The sequence below is a fragment of the Castor canadensis genome, chromosome 9, assembly GCF_047511655.1.
Source record: "Castor canadensis chromosome 9, mCasCan1.hap1v2, whole genome shotgun sequence".
In the NCBI taxonomy this organism is placed as follows: domain Eukaryota; kingdom Metazoa; phylum Chordata; class Mammalia; order Rodentia; family Castoridae; genus Castor; species Castor canadensis.
Window position 1 is genome coordinate 123,453,823 of NC_133394.1, and position 22,225 is coordinate 123,476,047.

Sequence of the window (22,225 nt, forward strand, 5' to 3'; positions counted from 1 at the left end):
CCCTATGTGATCGCCCTCACCCACTCTGCTTCCACTTCTGACACGCTCTCCATTACTCTTTGTTCTCTGGCTACAAAGTCTGCCTTTCAGTTTCTTGTAGGAGCCAGGTTCTTTTCTGCTTTGGAGCACTGATACATGCTTTGATTTATTCTACCTCCAAAATATAGTAAATTCTCCCCACTCCTTAAACTAGGTTGAACATGTCAATATCAGATAAAGGACCTGACCTACCAAAAGCTGAGTTTCATGTGGCCAGTCTGGATGACTTGGTTAAGGCATAAGATTTATTATAAGCCTTTATTTTTTATGTTATTTCATTTTATAATCACATGGGTCAGCTATGTCTCTATCCTTTTCAATTTTTAGGCTGCACTCCCTAACTCATTCTCTCTGAAATTCATCAAGCGCCACTTCTTTTTTGACTAGGTGCAGTGTCTAGTAGAAAATAGGCACACAATAAGGGTTTGCCATGAGTCAGTTAATAACTGATGCATTCAATTCTAAAGTTTAAGTGAACAAGCAGTAATATAAGAACGATCCAAGTAGGCTGTGGAGACAAGGAGAGATGGCCAGTGTATTCAACCTGGTATTTTCAGGGTTCCCAGAGAACCACCCTGCATTGATGGATGCTCGACATTTATTAACTTGGGAGGATGTATTAAAGACTTGTGTTTGACTCTTTGTTCCTAGTTTTCTTTCTCAGGAAATTACCTCTCTACACAGTCTGAGAGTCTGGAAGTCAAGTTGGAGGCGGGAGCATCGTGTCCTCCGATGGCATACAGCAGTCCATTCCAGGTTGTTACTCCCACACCACCTCTCCTTTTTGACATCTGTGCACACAGTGTCCATTTATTAGTGTGAGGATCAAAGCATTCTACTGATTTGAGACACGAACTTCCATCACGGCCACCGACTGCATAAAGTCTATAATAGAACAAATGAAATGATAAATAAGTAGTGTTGTTGTCATGCTTAAGATAAGAAGCCCCAAAACATGAAAGCATTTGATGTCCCCACTCCAGAGGAATTAATACAGAAACCTTAAGGTGACAAAGCTCAACATAAGAAGGGGATCAGGAACCAGTGTAAAGACCAGTTAGAGATGAATCAACCTGGGTTGTAACACATTTGTACATGAAAGCAATGCTAGGAATTTCTCTGTATAACTATCCTTAACTCAACTAGCAAAAACGCTATATGTTTCTTATTATTGTTATTTCTACTCTTCAACTGAACTGGAGAAGTGCAGAACAAGTTCTGCCTGGAAGCGAGAGGAGAGGAGGGGAGAGGGTGAGGTGGGGAGCAGGAGGGAGAAATGACCCAAACAATATATGCACATGTGAATAAATGAATTAAAAAAAAAAACTACAGGAAGATTGAGCTTCCATATCAAAAAACAAAGATTTATAAAAAGATAAGGGACAGTTGCTATCAATTTGCCAGATACTAATGAAAGGACAAAAATGTAACTTTTGATGATAGGAGAAAATAAAAGGAAATAAACAATATGGAGAGACCAGGCCAGGCACAGTTGTTCATACCTGTAATCCTAGCTATTTGGGAGGTAGAGATCAGGAAGATCACTGTATCAGGCCAGCCCAGACAAAAAGTTCGAAAGATCCCATCTCCAACAATGGCTGGGTAGAGTGGACTCCACCACAGCTGGGCACAGTGGAGTGTGCCTGTCATTCTGGCTACTAAGGGAAATACAAATAGAAGGATCTTGACCTGGATCAGCCAGGGATATAAATTAAGACCCTATCTTAAAAACAACAGATGCAAAAGAGAGCTTGCAGAGTGGCTCAAATAACAGAATGCCTGCATAGACAGTGTGAGGTCCTGAGTTCAATTCCTGGTACAGTCAAAAGCAAAAACAACAAAAACAAAACATATGGAAAGGAAAACAAAACATCATTTTCCTTTGGATGAAAAGAGAAATTTTAATATTTCATGGGCTTAATGTTTATTTTTGCTTACTGTAAAATATTGGCTGGCAGTATAGTTTTTATCTTCAATACAAATGCCCTTTTTCCTGATATTTAATTATTCTCCAAGATGTAGAATTTTACAAGATTTTTTTTTAAATAAAGCTAATTTTCTTGCTCTAAAAAATAATGATAAGAAGCTATGGTATTTCATTGAATTGAAGTTGCCATCAATTCTAAGACACATTCAATTTCAGTGTCATTGAGAAAGAAAACATGCTACCAACTGAATGACAAATGTATGTATTGTGTGACTCTGTGACACATGAGAAAGAAAACATCAAGGGCACAGGAAGCAATGATGGGCACATGAAGGGTATCTTCTTGTAAGTCAGCACTGACTGTAAGACCCACTGCAATTTTAGATAGTAAAGTGTGTCTTAGAGTAGATAGATCCCCCGATAGGCTTCAAGGCACCCTACCCTATGAACATGGGTCTCAAAGAGAAAAATGGCACAGTGCAGTGACTCACCTTACAGTACTTTGCATAGTGTTTAGCATGTGGCAAGCAGGTGTAAGTGGTCAGACAGGAAAAACCAATTCTGTCTCTACTTGTGCTCTTTTAGAAACAGGCATTTTTAGATCTTCAACTGAACGAACAACATTCACACTGAGTGAATACTAAGGGTGAAAACATATTGGTATCACTTTCTGAAGAAACTTCATCTCAAGCAATGGTCTCGAAACCGTGTTCTAGGAATAGGATTTTGCAAAGGAAATGCAAGTCCAAAAATGGTTCATTTGAAATTCACGTTTAATAATTTTCAAAAATATCACCTGACTCAAATGTCATGCAACACTGAGAACTCACTTCTCTTCCCCATGACAGTACCAATTACAATAAAAAATAGCAATATCAACTTGTGATAAACTGTACTATGTATCTTAATTTTTATTTAGTTTCTTATTGTTGGTGGTACTGGGGTTTGAACTCAGGGCCCTCTACTGCTTGAGCCATGCCCCCAGTCCTTTTTGCTTTAGTTATTTTTCAGATGGCCTTGGTCCCGAGCCTCCTATATGTACCTCCTGCCATAGCTGGGACTGCAGGCATGAGCCACCATGGACAGCTTTTTTGTTATTGTTGAAAGTCTTGCTAACTTTTTGCCTGGCCTGTCCTCAAAACACAGTCCTCCTGATCTCTGTTTCCTGACTAGCTGGAATTATAGACATGAGCCACGATGCCCGGGTACGTATTTTAAAATAAGATTTAGACCTTGACTAACTTTTTGTGTGTGTATGTGTGTGTGTGTGTGTGTGTGTGTGTGTGTGTGTGTGACTGAAACTTGAACTCAGGGCTTTGTGTTTGCAAAGCAAGCACTCAACCACTTGAGCCACACCTCCAAGTCCTTGACTGACTTTTAAATTATGATGAATGTAAGTAGTTGAGATAGGCTGAGATTCAACTTAGAAAACAATTCCTGCTACTGTCAAACTATTTGAGCAAATGGAGGACTTTCCTGAAACTCCAATTAAATTGCTCTAGTAGTTAAAATAACTTAATTATTTCAGCCTCTATTGTGATTCAGGATTTCTTCATGCTGGACAACTAAAATATATAGAAATGAGTAGAATTTAAAACTCATTTATTCTTCTACATTGATTTTTATAAGCAAAAATTATAAATCTGAACTTCAAGTAAAATAAGTTTAGTATAGACCTTAACCTCTATTTGCCTTGAATATTGAGGTTTTTGAAAGATTTCACTTAAAAGAGATGTTTCTACTGCAAAAAATATTTGCCACTCAATGGCTTAAAGATAGCCTGAGCAATTGCAAATCTAAATAAACATGATAGAAAATAAATTTCCTAATATTTAATCAATTAAAGATCATTAGCCCCTAAGATGATTATCAGGAAGTCTTAGAATTATATTCAACTAATTGTACTATGGGTGTTAAAATATGAAATGTTTATTTGTCATGAGAGGAAAGGAAAGGTAAGGAAGCAAGATGTTGCTATGCTAGAAGCCTTGGTTACCACAGGTCTGGAGATGAAGGGAGGTATTCTTTTAAAAAATAAGGGAGAAAAATGTGTTACTGAGCAAAATTAGCCCAGGAATTCATCTCTGAAGTTTAAACTAAAAGGTCAAAATTGAGAAGCAACCATTTAGTTTTTCTGTTTTCCAATTCTCTGATGGCTGATTCTTCTACCACTGGGTTAATAAGGATGTACAGTAATGATTTTATTTTTATTTTTTTTTCTAGTACTGGGGTTTGAACTCAGAGCCTACACCTTGACCCATTCCACCATCCCTTTTTTGTGTTGGGTTTTTTCAAGGTAGGATCTCTTGAACTATTTCCCCAGGCTGGCTTCCAACCGTGATCCTCCTGTTCTCTGCCTCCTAAGTAGCTAGGATTACAGGCGTGAGTCTGGCATCTGGCTGCAGTAATAAATTTTTAAGTTACTTCTTTAGATAAAATAAATGAGGGGGGGGGGTCCTGGAAATCAAATACATTAAAAATGGTTATATCCATCATGTCCCTTATGATGTTGCTTTAAAAATAAGAAAAAGTAGAACTTAACTGATATGCCCCAAGGACACAGATCATAGGTCATAAAATATAAACATTTTTAGTAATATCTTCCCATTTTTCTTAGAGCACAATTGTACAAATCACTTTACATCTCTATTATAACCTAGACTCCTTCCTCTTTTAGAAACCATGTTAATGTGAAGGGACTGAAACTTAAAGTCCTGTTTCACAACCATGGAGGGCCATGTGTTGGGGAGGAGGACAACTGGAGAAGATGCCTACCTCGTCTCTGAGCCGTGAGGGCTAGGGTAGAACAGAAGCCCTATCTAAATCTGACAAGAGGCAAGCAGCACCTTTCCTTAAATCCATTCTGGGTTCCCAGTTTACCAAGATAACAAAAAGCGAAGCAAACGTAAAGACAGATCAGCAGAAAAGATGGGAGACACTGACAGAGACTACAGAACTTTTAAAAGATCATCTAATCCTAAAGATATATCATCATTAGATTTTTACTACAGAATTTAACATTGGATACTGACATTAAACTTCACTAAAAATGGTAACTAGAAATGTCTAGCATCTGCACATGAGAATGAAAACCTAGCTTAACGTTGAGATATTTAAGTTGAGCCACATCCCCCGCCCTTTGTGTTTTAGTTATTTTTCTGATATGGTCTCACATTTTTGCCTGCCTTCTCCTTAGGCCTCCTGTATAGCTGGGGTTACAGGTGCACACCAGCATGTCCATTTTGTTGGGTGAGATGGGGTCTAACTTTTTGCCCAGGCAGAGTCCATGTGTGCTCTACTGAGTTCCATGTCCCTATCTGGTGGGATTATAGATGTGCACCAGCATGGTTTATTGTGATTTAAATAGAACTTAAAAGTATTTCCTTACTTTCCACTTAGTACTGCTACACCTACTGTGCTCCTCGGGGTGGACATGGTGGCAACAAAGTTCCACTGGCGAGCCTGAGGGTCCCATCTCTCCACTGTGTTCAGGTAGCTCCAGCCATCATGCCCTCCCACTGCGTACATGGGGCCTTCGAGGACAGCCACACCTGCAAGGAGACAGGACAGGTGATGACTTCACTTGTACTATCTCACACATCACACTTTGGTGGAAGGGTCAGCACAGTACATTCAAACATCGAGTTAACCAGTGGAAAGTGTGTGTGTGCCACTGCTGTCCTCAGTGGCAAGTGGGTGAGGCTCAAATAGCCCCATAGTTTTGGTGGTAAACGTTTCAGAGGCAGTGTTTTGAGGTACAACAAAAACAGAAAGTTATTTCTGCACTACTCCAAAATTGCCTGCACTTTCACTCATACCTGCTTGAAAACCAGAAGATATAGACACATGTATGAAAAAATAAAGCCAAAGATTTTTAATAAGCATTCTGGGTAACAGCAATTGTCAAAACAGAGCACATACACAAAAGGTGGCTTGTCAGACCGTCAGGCTACTCTGGGTACCTCAGACCCATGTTTTACTTGTACTGTGTGCTGCCACATCTAGGGACATGCACGTTGTTTTTGCTTCTGTGTCTCAAGTAACAGGAGGATGGAAGGAATGAGTGGCGATGCTGCTGTCAACTCAGCTGCCATGCTGCTGGTCATCTTCTGCCTGGTACAGGAGGCACCCTGCTGTGGAGCCTCATTTATGAGATCATGAGTCAATCTACAGTGACACTTACCCAGGCCATGTCTATGTGTAGACATAGGAGGCATCACACTCCAGGTTTTTGTTTTGGGGTTGTAGCACTCTACAGTATTCAAAGTCTTCAGCCCGTCTCTGCCCCCAACCACATACAGTTTGTCATCTAACACTGCAACACCGAACTGCAGCCTCCTCCCATTCATATTCGCTACAGGGGTCCACATGTTTGTACGGAGGTCATACTTCTCAATGCTTGTTGCTCCTTAATGGTAATACACAGAAGTTATGTCAATAAAAGTTCACCACTATTGTCTATCATGTGAAAATATACATACAGAAGTACAATTTTATTAGCATCAACAAAAATACATTTGCTCTAGCCCATGAAGACTCTGCATGATCTGGCCCCTGCCTACTTCTGTAACCTCATCTCCTACCATCCTCCAGGGCACATGTGAGGCCCCACCATTTCAAGGTCAGGCAGATAAGGATTAGCTGTAAAAGAGGCTGAAGAGCAACACTCAGAAGTGAGAGGAAAGTAGGGAGTTCTGTGTCATGGAAGACAAAGGTTCAAACTGTACAAAGTGTTAAAAGTGTACAGCAAGAGGGTCTGCTAGCATATTGAATGCTACTGAGAGGATGAAGTAAGATGAAAACTATAAAGCATCATTACACTAATCTATAGAGGTCTATGATGACACACACACACAGACCTTGTTTGTTTCAGTGTGAGGTATTAAACCCAGGACCTTGCACGTGCTAGGCAAGTTACATCCTATCCCCAGATAGGGATAGAGATAGGGATAGGACTAGATAGAGATCTAGTCTTTGCTGCCACTAACCTAAAAGTAGTGACAATATAATGCTTTTAATTAGAACTCATAATTCTATATTCCTTCAACATAACACACAAGGGAGAAACCTTTAAGTGTGATTAATGCAGCAAGGGCTTTAGTCAAACAAGTAATTCACAAGATGGCAAAAAAAAAAAACCCCAATCACATGACAAATATTTACCGATACAGTCTATGTGCAAGGCATTGTTCTAGGCTCTGGGAATATTAGTGAACAAAACAAATGCCATGATTTCTGGAGCTTGCTGGGCTGGGAAGTGACACACAGCTGGTAAGAAATGTGTCAGGTGCTATGAAGGACATAATCCAGGTTACGGAGATAGAAAATGGTAGGTACAAGGCCAGAAAGGGTAGGTGAGAGACTGCTGCTGAATGGCCGTGGAAAGGTCTTTGGTGAGCTGACACTTGAGAGGAAGTCTGAGTGAACAGGAACGTTATTACCAGGGGTTGAGTGTTCCAGCTACAGAGAAGATCTGCCACAGTACCCTAATGCAGGTTAAAGTATTTGGCATGTTAGATAAACAAAGAGGGCAATGGGGTCTGGGTGTGGTGGCTCATGCCTGTAATCCCAGTTACATGGGAGGCAGAGATCAGGAGGGTCATGATTTGAGGCTAGCCCAGTTAGTGAGACCCCATTCAATAAATATGCTGGGCATGGTGGTATATGTCTGTCGTGCCAGCTACATGGGAAGATTAGGGATCAGTACAGCCTGGGCAAAAACTGTGAGACCCTATCCGAAAAGTAACCTAAAACAAAAAGAGCTGAAGGCCTTGCTCAAGTGCAGAGCACATGCCTCGCAGGCACAAAGCCATAGTATTCCCAAAACAAAACAAAATAACCTCGCCCCCCCCAATGCTGCCAAAAAAATACCACACCAAAAAAGCCAATGAAACTGAGGGAAGGAGTAGAATGAGCTGAGATACACAGGTAACCAAATTCAGAGAGGCACTGCCATGGAATTGCAGACTACTGTACTAGGAATATGGACGAGGGGAGATGGACATGCACCTAGAGGTAACTAGCATGATACCTGGCAGCCAGCAGGCACTATGTGTGGGGTTGATTGCTGTTGTTTTTACCACTAGGATCAACTACTAAAAGAATTCCCAGATGCCTTGAGCAAGATTTCCCAAATGCTTATGTTTTTGCTTTCTATATATGCATGCATTTTTTTCCTGAAGAGTAAATTACAGAAATGATGACCAAGTTATCTTCCTCAGAACAAATAATTCTAAAAACACAATATGATCATCCAAACTGGAAATAAACATTTTACAATGTGATTACCTACCTACAGGTCTTACTTGAGTTTTGTCATTTGTCTCAGTTATGACCTTTACAGCAGAGAAAACCCAAGATGCTGCATTACCCTCCAGTAATCTGGAACAATGCCTGAATCTTTTTTTTATTTTTGTATTCCATGACACTGGCGTTATGAATACTACAGACAGACAGGCGGGTTACTCTGTGGAACTTCTCTCAGCTCAGCTTTCTTTCGTCCTCATGCCTCAGTTGTACACTTTTGGAAAGAAGGTGCATCCTGTCAGAGCCACTGCTGCTTGCTGCTTCGTCTCGTCACTGGCAACATTAGCTTTGGTCATTCCCTTAAGTGGTGCGGGCCAGTGTTCTCCATTGCAAAGATGCTGCTTCACTCCTTGTAACTAACAAGCATGTGGCTGGGAGATACTTTGACACAGAACATTCCGCTCTCCAACTTCCACCCCACGGTCTCAGCATGCACGGAATTCTGCTGACTGAGTCATATCACAGGTTGAAGAGTTCTTACTCAAAATGCTTGGGACCAGAAGTATCTTAAATGGAGGTTTTCAGATAGACTTTCCTGGTTGAATGTCCCTAATCCAAAAATGTAAAGTCTAAAATGCTCCAAAATCTGAAGTTCTTGAGTGTCATGGCTGCTCCAGGAGTTTCTAATTTTGGAGCTTTTTGGATGTCAGACTTTTAGAAAGAGATGCTCAGACTGTATTTTGATGGTTGCCAAATGATTAATTTTCTAACTACCCTTCTTTCTGCTGTACTCTACTGTCTTCCCTTCTCCATTCCTTATTTGTCTTAGTGTGAACTCTGGGAAACCTACTGATTTAATAAGTTATAATCTTTTACTATCATTGATGCCGAAACTACCCCAGGTATAGGCAATGGGAGCTCCTACAACTGCTTCCTGTATCTCTGACCTGTCTCCATCATTCCTTGAGCACTTTCTTTCTGGCACTAGTGTTATATTCTGGGATCATTTTATTCTTTTCTTGCCCTTGTCTTGCAACCAGTCATTTCTCTAAGACCTCTTTGGTCATACACATTACTTATTAAAATTTCTTTGTTTCTGTTCCTCCAAATAAAAGACATTGAATACCTTTTGTTGAATCCATTCCTCCGACAGCAAATAATGTACCAACAGTCGACTTCCTAGGTTTTGTCCGAGGACTCTGTAGCATGGGTCGTCTCTCTGGTAATAAATGATACTTCATTGCTTCCATAATGAGTTTCTGACATTCTATGTCATCCCGAAAAAGTGCATTGTTTTCCATGTCTGCAAGAAACTAGAAGAGAATAGTTAGAATGTATATTGAGTGACTAAGAAAATAGTAGGTTAAAAGAATGAGTGATACAGGTTTCAAATGGAAATTACCTCATTAAAAAAAGTGCAGTCTACACATATTTTAAACTAAAATATGCAACATTCATAAGACTTATATTTTAAATGTCACTGAAAAATAAAAACTGGAGGATCACACATGTTATTCTTAAACTAGGTATATTTTTAATTGAGAAATAATAATACCAACTGTGAGCTGACTAATTAGGTTGTACTTACCTGACTTCTCTAAACAAACCACAAACCAAAGCGTAAGTTACCAAATTTTCAAGGGGCAAAGAACTCCAAGTGGTGATTTCTTAAAAAGAAGTTCTGTGCTTCACTGACTCCTGGTTAGTCTTATATAAATACACCAATACACTTTCACCCTACCTCTTTCTAAAACTGAAATCATTTCCTTTGTGCTAGCTCTCCATCACGTCCCCGCACCCTGCACCCCCTCACTGTTTATCAACAGCCTAGTGTGCTCCCTTTATGTTTCTCCACTCACAGAACCCTCCTGACCTAATTCTCATACTGTATACTCATGTGACGGATATATAGCTTTTTCCTTTACTAATTATTTGCCTTATGTTCTTTGCTGCATCTCACCATTTTCATTCAACAATATCTTATACATTTTCTCCAGGTCTTCCTGAGAAGGTATAGCTCTGATTTATTCTTTTTTGGGGGACAGGAATTCTGGGATTTGAACTCAGAGCCTTGCACTTGCTAGGCAGGTGCTCTATCACCTAAGCTACACCTCCAGACCCACCCACCCCCATCTGCTTTATTTTCCAGGTAGAGTTGTGCATTTTTGCTTGCAGCTTGTCTCAGACTGCAATCCTCCTATCTACAGCTCCTGCATAGCTGCGATCACAGACATGTACATTATGCCTGGCTTGTTGGTTGAGATGGGGTATTGCTAATGTTTTCTCCAGGCAGACCTTGAAATGCGATCCTTCCAATTTCTGCCTCTCATGTATCTGGGATTATAGGTGTGTACCTCTGTGCCCAGCTGATTTAGTCTTTTTAGTAATGGAAAAATATTCTATAGTACATGTTTATTCTAATTTTCCAGCAACTTTTAACTGTGGGAAATTTTTTCTAGATTTCACACATAAACACAACACACACACACACACACATACACACACGTATGTGAATCTTTCTTTTGCTACTAAAACCAAGCCTTCTATAGAAGCCTTTCTGTAGCAATTTTACCTGTATGGGACAGATTTAGGAGAACTGAATTGTCCCTCGGTGGATCAAAGGGCACATATAAATATAAAAGATGTAACACACTGCTCTGTAGGAGAGGCTGTATAATTCGTCTTCCCGTCAGCTCTGTGTGAGAGAGCACTGCTGCCAGGAGTAAGAGCCTTGACTCTTTTTCTTTTTGTCAATGACAGCCACTCCCCTTTGATTTGACTTTTCCTAATGTGTGAGCACATGCATCTTTTTATATTTTGGGCCACTTGCAATCGTTCTTCTGCCTTTGTCCACTTCCTTTTTACTATTCAAGTAGTTGGACTTTGGGAAATTTTAAGAGCTCTTTATATAAAACATACAAGTAAGTACTTTATTTTCCAACTCTATTTTTCTAGATTTATCACTGGTCTATTGAAATTGTTTCATAATATTTTTTGTACAATTTTCCTTTTTAGGTCAATCAAGTATACATCTTTCTTTCCATGGCTTCTGAACTTCCAGTCCTGGTTAGAAAGTCTTTTTGTCCCAGTTTGTGGATACAGTGTACTGCGTTATCTGGCAATATTCTTATTGCTTTATTTCTTTCATTTGGGTCATTGATCCAAGTGAAATTAGTTTTTAAATCTTTTTTTTGCAGTATTGGGGTTTGAACTCAGGGGCCTCACGCTTGCTAGGCAGGCGCTCTACCACTTGAGCCACTCCACCAGCCCTAAATTTTTTTGAAATTTTTAAGTAGTGTATGAGTAGAGGAGCATCTCTTTCTTACATGTTTTAATGATCTACTGTTGAGAGATGCTAGAATAAAATTACTATATATAAATTGAATCTCTTCTAGCTAGGCTAGCTAGAATGTTTTGTATTAACAGAGGAAGGTAAAATCTCATTGAGAAACAGACAATTTCACCAAAGTAAACTGTAGGATACTAGATTTAAAAACTATTAGTAATTACCTGATAGTCATAAGACAATTTTAAGTCACTTTCTTTTCTACAGTGATAATACCTTGTTGCAGTACTGTAACATGGTGTACTGTGGTGATTGTTTGGCTTGGGTTTCATTTTTTGTCTTCCTTGATAAAAGTAAAGGGCTAGCTTGCAATGAACGTGCTAAACTATTAGGCTAAAATGCAACTCTGCAGGAAGCAGCAGGTTTTCTCTGCTGCAGCCAGACAAAAAACCAAAAACTTAAAAAGCCATTCCTATGAATATGATTAAAGTGCATCATATGCACACACAGTTAATGTGCACTAACTTTAAATACATAACTTTCCTCTTCTCCAACTCAGTAACATAATGTACTAGGTCTTTAAACTTTGATCTTTTAAAATTAGGACAAAAACTCTTATAGCGTACACTGCTGATAGAGATTCATGTAAGAAAACATTTGTCTTGATTTCTTTAGATAAATTAGTTGGTGGAAAAAAATCCATTCCTAATAGTAATAAAATATGTAAGAATGTATTTAATAAAAGAAAGGAAATTTGTTGGCAGGTAAAGTGCTTTAGTAGTTATGAAGCCATCAAGAAAATGTGTTGGATTGTGTTCACTGTGTTTTATTTTAAATCATTCTTGTTTTCTTGGAAAAAGACTTTCCTGATCATAGTGCATTATCCTTTTGATAAACTGATGGTTATATCAAGACAGATTTTTAAATGTCACAATTAATACATTTTTAAGTAAATGAGTCAGTGATTTTTAGTAAATATACCAAATTGCTCGACTATTACCAAAAAACAGTTCTGGAACATTCAAGTCATGTCAATTAGGTGGCATATGCCCATTTACTATTAATCCCCCTTTCCCTCTCCCCATATTCTATCCCAAACATCAATCTGTCTGTAATCTGCATTTTCTGGACATTTCATGTAAGTAAAATCATACAACATGTGGTCTCTTATGTTTTGGTGGTTGTCGTGTTGGAGCATGTACCAGTACTTCATTTCTTTTTATCGCTGAGTAATATTCCACTGTATGGCTATACCTCACTTTATTCATGCACCCAGTGGTGAATATACAGGTTGTTTCCAGTTTGGGGCTGCTATAAATAAAGCTGCTAAGAAAGTTTGTGTGCAAGTTATTGTGTGGATACATTTTCATTTCTACTAGGTGGATACCTAGGTATGGAATAGCTGGGTCATATGTCAAATTTATGTTTAGTTTCTAAGAAATTGTCAAATTGTTTTCAAAAGTGGCTGCACCATTTTTTGTTCTCACCAGCATTAGGTGAGGCCTGTTTCTGCATATGCTCTCACCAACAATTCTTAGGTCCCTTTATTTTAGCCAGTTGAGTATGCAGAAGATAGTTGGTTTCTTTTTTGTGGGTCTGGGGTTTGAACTCAGAAGGTTTCGCACTTGTAAAGCAGGAGCCCTACCACTCAAGCCATGCCTCCAGTTCATTTTGCTCTATTTTTGGATTCTGGAGGGGGGGTGGCATGGGGTGGGGGGTTCATCACAAGCTGTTTTCCTGGGCTGGCCTCAAACCTTGACCCTCCTGATCTCAGTCTCCCAAGTAGCTAGAGTTACTGGTGCCTGACCTAGAAACTATAGTTTTTGGGTTTTTTTTTCTGCATTTCCTTAATAACTATTGGTGGTAAGAATACGAGGTTTTCATAATTGCAGAGAAGGAAATGTCTCTAATAAAAAAAAGTCTTGTGGCATTTGGTAAGCAAGTACAAGCATGTACAAGGTAACGAACAAAGTAATTAAGACACATCTCATGACCTGTGCCAGAGTATAAATTCTGGTATGATTTTTTCTATGTACATAGACCACAGTTGTATTTGCCCCAGAAACCCCTAGTGAAGATGCACTGAGTTGGCACATTTAGATTAATGCTAATGGTTATATTAATTTGTTATAATCACTTTAGCCCTTTCTAAATAAAGATAAATGCAAATTAAAATGTAGATAATAAAGTCTCAGGAGATTTTACACTTTCTATGATTTGAAGTAAAATATATTTCTTAGCATGCTGACAATCTAACTTAATGAGATTAATTATATTTAAGTAAACATGAGAATAATGAGTTGTGAACTCTATGGACTTTAAAAAGTGTTTTGGTATTTAAAGCTTGTAAACTACAGGAGTGCTAAAGGTAAATACTGACCCATTTTTATACTTCCAATTTATAATAGAAAACAACAATGAGATCTGAGAATGGAACAGTAGAGGCTGATACTTGTAATTCAGGCTACTGTCAGGAATGTTAACAATTTAAGTTAAATAATGTACATATGTCCTAATATTTTTACCCCGTTTAAAATTTGATCAATTCTGAAAGCTCATCCTCACTGTAGCACCTGATAATGTTTATGCTTCCTTCTTCTTGAACTTGAAATCAATTTTTAATAGCATTCCAAGCAAAAGTAAAATAACATGACCAACACACTTGTCTTTTCAATTATTTTTTTAAAGCCACATTAAAGTGGTAATCACCTGATAGTCATAAGACAATTTTAACAACTGTCATATTTTCCTATCTTTTAAAATAAAACCCAGTGAACACAATTCAACATTTTCTTGATGGCTTCATAACTACCAAAACACTTTACCTGCCAACAAATTCTGCAAGCTAGCCCTTTGCTTTTATTAAGGAAGACAAAAAATGAAACCTAAGCCAAATAATCACCACAGTATACCATGTTGCAATACTGCAACAAGGTATCATCACTGTAGAAAAGAAAGTGACTGTTTACACATTCAGAGTATGTGGCCAACTAAGAGCACATCTACTCCTCCATACCACTACTGACTGCGGATAGGTATTCTAAAATTTGAGGTGTGTTAGTCACTGGAAGGCTTATTAAATCACACTTTGATAAGATCCACTCCACAGAGGCCTGACAATCTGCATTTCTGTTGGGAACCAAAAGCCACAGTCTGCCAAGATCGCTGCCAAGGTCCGACAAGGTTGGAATCTGCAGGCGCACCATGTCTCCATCACGGTGGGAAGGAACGCTAAGGGGTTTCCCTCGACAAAAAAGAAGTTTATACTTACTCAAGGACACTGGCAGTAAGAATGCAGGGTGGAAAACACAGAAAGGTTGTAACTAGGTCAGAGTGTTTTTGATGTATAAAGCTGGCTGAGAAAAATAAAATTTTGCCAGTTCATCATCAGCCTGCTGGCCCTCTCGATATCTGTCTTGTTTTGTTCATTCCTGCCCTGAGCCCTTTCGGGTTAAGGACCTCTGTGATCCTGGCACATTTCAAACAAGTTCCCAGATGTTGCCGATACTATACTTTGAGAACTACTGAGCTAATCTGCTTTGAGTTTCTTTCCTCATCTTATTCATCTTCTCTGTAGTATCTGATGTTGTTAGCACTTCCTCCTTGAACTTAGAACCAGTTGTTAAACACTCTAGTTATTTAGCCAGGTTTGAGAACCACCACTCAGTATTAGTGATTCCTAGGGATCCATCTCAAGCATTCTTGTGTTTTCCTTGGCCACTGTAGTTCTCATGCCTTCATTTTTTTCCCCCACCTCAGACTCAAAGAGGATTAAAGGTGCCAAGAAATTTTGTGAACATGCTTCTTCTGCTTTCTTCCCCACTCCCCAAATCAGCTCCTCATCCCAAGTTCCTTGTCTCAAATGACAGCACCTTCACTAACCTAGATGCACAAGTCAGTGTCATTCTGGGATCCCTTCACCATTCAGTTGGTCATTAAATCATGTCAACTTATCTTCTAGACAACAGCTCTCGAGCTTGGTAACGTCTCTCTAGCTCCACTGCCCATGAGTGCCTACTTCACTTGGCTGAACTCCAATGGGTTTCTAGTTTTGACCCTTCTGATACATTCTCTGCAATGTAGTTACAGTAGTCTTTCCAAAATAAAATAATAGTTACACCATTCCTGTTATAAAATTCTTTCAGTGCTTCCTCATTGCTAAGGATAAAATCCAAACTCCTTGGCATGACTAGAGGTTCTTAATGACTGGTCCCTTTCCCTCTCTAGCCTAATCTCTTGACACTGCCCCCTTTCATCCATCTATCACAGGCTTCATCTCATATAATACCAGTAAGCAAGCTTAGCTTTTAAGTTTATTTCCTCCTTCACCTCCCCACGGTCAGCAATTTTACACACTCAACAGGCAGAATGGTTTTCGTGGAAAAGGTACAGGCCTGTACTTGGGTTCAAATCCCACCTCTGGCTCTCATGAATTCTCCAGTGTTAACCAAGTAGCAAAGCCGAATAAAACTAGTACAGAGGATGGGAAATATGAAATCACCTTGTGATTTTGAACATAGGGTTTTACTTTTTTCTGTTCTGTTACTTTATTTGGTTTGGACTTTCAACTCTAAGAACTGATGGATATGGGGAGCCCAGATAAATAATGGGGATTTAAAAGCTCTGTGAAAGTCATGAAAATCTAGCAAATATAAATATTTGAAACCACAGAACTAAAATAAATTCTCATGTTACTTAATCACGAACTCTTTTTTAAAATTTCTAATAGGATTTTTCAGATTTTATTTTTCATCCAGAAAAGAATAAGAAAAATTTGCTAGGTAGCATAAAAACATAACTCACTTCTTTAAGTCTGATTTCAAGAGAAACATTTTATTTTATTATTTTTCCTGAACTGCCAGCAGTTCATGCAGTATCACGCCTGTGCATCTGTACAATGTTCCACTTCTACAAAGGGAGGCCTTTCTTATTAACATCACCATTGATTTTTGTCTTTGTTAAGGTAGCATGCAAACAGTAATCTGCTCACAGAAGCAATAATATGTTATCTCCAAGATTAATACAAATAAGGTAACATTTATGGCATTTTAAATTAAGACAAAAAAGAAAAGAAAATATAGCTTTTAATAGTAAAAGCTCTTTCTCTGTTTTCAAAGCATCTCTCTCTATTCAAGGCCTTCAAAGGCCTTGAGACAGGCAGCACAAAGTGTAGGGAACTATCTGTAGATTCCAGTGAAAATTACAAAAAGGAAACTACACAGGTAAACACGGTGACTGAATACCTTGAGTACATCAACTAGATCACTCTTAATTTTTAAATAATATTATTTATAGCATTGTGTTTCACTAAGCACATTTCTGACCTTCAAATAAACCTGTGAGACAGTCAAAAAGGATGTTGCCTCTACTTGACAGGTAAAGAAACTGAGGTGTGTGAATATGCCAGGTCAGAATCCAGTAGTTAGTGGAGACTTAATAAATATGCGGAAGGGAATTAATTTAAATTATCTGGTTCTTAGAGTCCAGTGTTTCTTTTATTACTAATTTTCCTGTAATTGGGAGGCTAGGTTTATAGCTGAGTGGAATAAAATTGCTAACTCAAAACCAAGGATGTTATTGAATTGATGCAATTTAGGTAGCCAGAACCTCTGGATTGAAAACAGCAGAATTGTGTTAGCTTATTATTTTTCACCTATACATTTATAGGAACACGTGTAAAAATTGGCAGGCCAGGCAAAAAGTCCTGTAACAGGCTCCTATTAATTACCTGTGGTGCAAGAAGAGGTAGCCTAATATAAGCCAAGAGCTTACTGAGATCCCTCCGTCTCTGTTCCAGATCGTGCCGGACCCAAGTGAGAAGCGCATTCAGTATCGTCTCCTCACTAGGAATGTTCATGTCATCGCTGGCCAAAAGCTTTGCGATTTCGCTGGCTGGCAGTAGCACAAACTCCTGGTTTCTGATCACTTCCATGAAATGTTCCTAGAGGGAAAGAATGGCAAATAAGTAATATTCTTCCTCTTAGTCATCACAGTTTATTTCAAAGAAGCTACAAGTTTTTTGTATTAGATGTCCAAACAATTTGTACTTCAGATCTGACAATATATTACCACTTACTAGGAAAGAACAAAAAGAAACATTTAAGCTGCAATTATGTTGCTAGACATAAAGATGCAGAATAAAGTATTCCCTCACTTAGTACATTTTAAAAATGGAACTATGACATTTAGGTACTGCTTTGCCTAAGTTAAGAAACAGTTTTGGTAAGGCTTTTGACAAAAAGACACTGAGATGGATGATGCTCTAACATCAGAAGATAGTTTGGTTATCAGGATGCTGAAGAACTTAGACAATGGTGCCTGGCATGGTGATGCACACCCATAATCCCAGCACATGGGAGGTGGAGGCAGGAAAATCATGAGTTAAAGGCCAGCCTGGGCTACATAGCAAGTTTAAGGCCAGTCTGGGCAAACAGTGAGACCCTACCTCAAACAAACAAACAAACAAACAAACTTTAGGGAACAGTAAAGCCAAATAACCTAGGTAAGCTTCAAGTTACTTCTTTTACCCAGAAATCACTTCCAGGCTGGCCAGGTTTCCTCAGACTATTCTAGAGCACAGACTTCCCATATCTAACCTGGAAAATGCATTTGTCCTCAGGGTGATTCTAAATCCAAATTAGCCTTTTACTGTTTTTGAGATAGAGTCTCACTATGTAGACCAGGCTGTCCTTGAACTCATGATCCTCCTGACTTCACCTCCTGAATACAATGTGCAACACCATGACTCCAGTTAAAAACTATTTTAACATTATTTGTAAGATCACGCAGGTTAAGTCTGTTTTGAACATTTGAATCTCTTGTGATCTGATTCATGCACAAAAGTAATTGTGCCCATAGGAAAAAGAACCAAAGTATCGACCTGGAATGAACTGGGACCAGGATCTCAGGCTGACCACGACTTGGTCCTGGCCGTGCACTACCATCAAGCCTTCTAAAATTTGAAATGGGACAGCAGAAATGCCCCTAGGTGTGACATGACCTTTACAGGTTATTATGCTAAGTAATCTAGAGAAAGAAATCTTTCCTGCCAATTTGTAGGATGGCTCACATCGTTAAATACAAACGCAAGCATCAGGTCTCTTTGTGTTTTCCTTATTCTTCCTCACGTTCTGTCCCAGTCTCTGTAAGCAGTTTTAGTAAAACAGCTGTTTAAATTAGAATCAGAGACAAGGTCTATCAATAACTATCTTCTGTATTAAAATGAAAATCATATTTTCTATTTAGCCTGTGGTAACCTGAGTGAGATGCTGACCTAAAATCTATCTTGGCATGACATTCCTTTCAGCAGAAATTCTTAAGAGGAAAATCATTTATAAATAATTAACTATATTCAATTGCTTCAATTCATCATGATTTGTTAAAAGATACTCAAATGAATCTATTTTAAATGGTTATCATTTTCAAAAATATGTTTTAATAAAATTTCAGTGCTATAATGGATTCAAGTGACTGTTCTTGATGTACGCTGATGTTATAAAGTGATCTGGTAGCACACATAGTAAGAGCTATAAAAATGTTAAAAGTGGGCTTGAGGTGAAGCGAGGTGGAGTGCTTGCCTTGCATATGTCAGACCCTAGGTTCAATCCTCAGCAGTAGAAAAAAAAGTTAAAACTCTCATCTGGATATTTCAGTTGTAATTTAATTCTTAATAAATACTTTGCACATGGAAACCAAAGGCAAATATCCAACAATGCTTCTTTGTATTCTTATATGCAATAGTAAGTTAAGGGAAATAGCCTAAATGTCCAGTTATTAGAAGTTGTAACTCAATGGATTATTACACAGCAATAAAAATTTCAATGACAAAGTTCACACAGATGTATGTAAGACACTGGGCCATGCCCTTTTTGCTTTAGTTATTGTTGAAATTTTTGCCCGGGGCAGCCTGGACAGAGAGCCTCCTATTTATGCTTCCCATAAAGCTGGGATGACACATACGCACCAGTTACTGACTGAGATGGGGTCTTGCTAACTTTTTGGCTTGCTGGCCCTGATCCAAGATTTTCCCAGCTCCCATCTCTTGAGTAGCTGGGATTATAGAAAGGAGACACACACTCAGCCAAGATATTTATTATATAATGTTAGGTAAGATCCTCAAGAAGTCAAAACATACATTCTGGTCGTCTAAAAGCACAGCATATAATACAAACAACATGTTTATGCAATACTGATGTAACTATTGCTGTACTTTCAATGGTATAACTGCATTTCATCAGCAAGAGAAAGACTATTATATAAGCACTCATTTGATGAATTATTTGCTGACATATTTGTTTCAGAGTAATACCCTTTCCATTCTAGTACACTTTATACTAAGAGAAAACTGAGCTTTCAGCAAGTTATGAAGTAACACTGAGCCCAAGTTTGACCACAAAGCTCTTTTCAAAAGCATTAGCTTGGTTTTGAAGCAGGTATTTTGCAGAATTTAAGGTTTTAGAACTTTTTGTTTCATGAATCGCAGTTGCACAAACGGCTGTGATGATATGGCCAGCGTGGGCTGTGTTTTAGAGGTGCAATGGCTGGCTCTGGTCACGCCTATGCCATTAGCACCTCTCCTCCGTGTAAGTGCAGACTGTTGGACCACGGAGCACCCTGAATGTGCATCATTTACTAACTGCACTCACTGGCATGGCACTATGCTTACTTCTTTTTTTTTTTTTTTTTTGGTAGAACTGGGATTTGAACCCAGGCCCTTTTTGCTTGATTATTTTTCAGATTAGGTCCACATTTTTGCTCAGGGCCAGCTTTGGACCACTATCTTTCCTTTGCTTCCTGTGCAGCTGAGACTCAGATGTGTACCACCATGCCTGGCTTTTTTGTTGAGATGGGGTCTCACTAACTTTTTGCCTGGGCTAAACTTGAACCTCAGTCCTCTTGATCTCTGCCTCCCAAGTGGGTGAGATTATAAGTATAAGCACTGCACTTGGCCCTTACTTCATATTTTAAATACATTTTATGATAAAAGCAAATATTCATGCTACCAAATATTTGCTAGAATTGTGCCCTTTCCCCCTTTGGAATAGTTTTTAAGCAAATCAAATTACTGAGGGATTTATTTAAACTAAAGATTGAATTTTCCTATACCTTTTTATTCAGTTACCATAGCAACAATTCAAATCAGTCAATCTGCCTCTAAATTACTTATTGTTATTAGGATTCCATTTCATGTCTTTGTTAAAAGTAAGTAATGTTAAGTAATGACCTTGAGGAAAAAAAATCTACCACAACTAATTGGCTATGAAAACAGCTTTTAAAAACATCAGCTAATTTAAATTTAATTTCTGTCTAAGCCTTAAAGCAGCAATCATGCTTCTACTGTAAACAACAGGAGTGACCTAAATGCATACAAATGTTTCCACGTGAACAAAACTCCTTCCTAGGAAAGATATTAAAATATAAAGTTGTCAGGAAGGAAAAAAGCTAGCTTTATTTTATTTATTTATATTTATCTTATTCCAAAAAACATTTCAAACTCCAGGTACAAGGTTAAAATGAGAATTCTACAAAGAATGAAGACTGAGGGGGAGGGAACTCAAAGGACTTCATTTAAACAATGTCAGCTGCATATGACCCCGAGTCTGTATGTTACTGTTCTACTGCACAGCCCTTATGCTTCACTAGAGGCCTAGGACAACCATAAACAAAAATAGATCCTGAGAAGTGATTTCCAGCACAGGGAGAAAAACCTGTCTCAAAGGCTGTGATGCTGTGAGTGCTTCTGTCACCTCACGTAAGTCCTACTGTGTGGAACAAAGAAAATGTACATGATGATGAAGCATGTACAAGGGTTTCATTACTGATACATGGTGTGTCCATCACTGTCTCGAGAGCTAAACTTCTATCAACTCATTTAAGACTCACGTCAAGTAGGTAAAATGGATCTTTAATAGTTTTCAAATATTTATTCTTACAGCTTTTACAAATCTTTATTTCTCTAATAAAAATTCCTAAAGCACTGTCAATCTCCTCACAGACAATCCAAGTCAATAGAAGCTTAGAGAATGGAGGAGGTTGACAAAATAACATTTCCTAAATGTTGGTAAAATCAGTAACATGGATAAGTGCGTGTGCGTGAGTATTCATATTCTTCTCGTAGAAGCTATATTGCCCTAGTTGAAGCACTTAAAGCAATGCTCTTGCATTACTGCCTTGTTGTAGTATGGCAAAATGGTCTTTCCTTCCCTCATCCCCTCTACTGCCAAGCCTGTGAAGGGGGTCCTAACAATATGCCTTCAACATGCCCTCATTTCCTGCTATCCTAGATCAATTCATACTCCATTTTATTTTAGGTGACTGAGTCAGAAGCTCCTCCATGATTTGTTTAGAGCACATAATTTGCTATAATTAATAAGAACATAGTTCTACAGGGCTGCAAACACTTCTTGCATCTATTCTGATTCATCCTTCATAAAGGCTTCCCTTTCGTCCTCTGCCTGTATGTAGCAGCACCTGCTTCCATTAGTGACCATGTGGATGGTCTGAAATCCATCCAGGGGCTGCAAAGTACAATGTTTGGGGGACTCCTGCTTTAAGAGCCACGGCTCTGAAAGTCCTGATCGGTTCAGTCTGGTCTAGGCCACTACTTCCACAGCAGAAGGGCTTTACTCTTCTACCAGGATAAATATTGCTTAGTGTTTTCCCCTTCATAACTCAATGAAAACAGGACACGCTAGACCATGAGCCTGAACCTCAGGACCCAAGGCAAA

The 22,225-nt window shown here is 38.7% G+C and overlaps 1 protein-coding gene across 9 annotated transcripts in view; it reads right to left on the reverse strand.

Moving 5' to 3' along the window:
• Klhl5 (kelch like family member 5) overlaps positions 1–22,225 on the reverse strand; it is a 200,906-nt gene that overhangs the window by 131,157 nt on the left and 47,524 nt on the right. For all 9 annotated transcript variants that reach the window (XR_012435829.1, XM_074042438.1, XM_074042439.1 and 6 more), the window contains 5 exons: positions 17,227–17,439; positions 9,339–9,525; positions 6,150–6,374; positions 5,355–5,517; positions 712–924 (listed from right to left, as the gene is read on the reverse strand). Coding sequence is in view for 8 of the 9 variants with exons in the window: in XM_074042438.1 (XP_073898539.1) it covers positions 712–924; positions 5,355–5,517; positions 6,150–6,374; positions 9,339–9,525; positions 17,227–17,439 (1,001 nt within the window). In the remaining variant the exon portion in view is untranslated. The remainder of the gene's footprint in view (positions 1–711; positions 925–5,354; positions 5,518–6,149; positions 6,375–9,338; positions 9,526–17,226; positions 17,440–22,225) is intronic.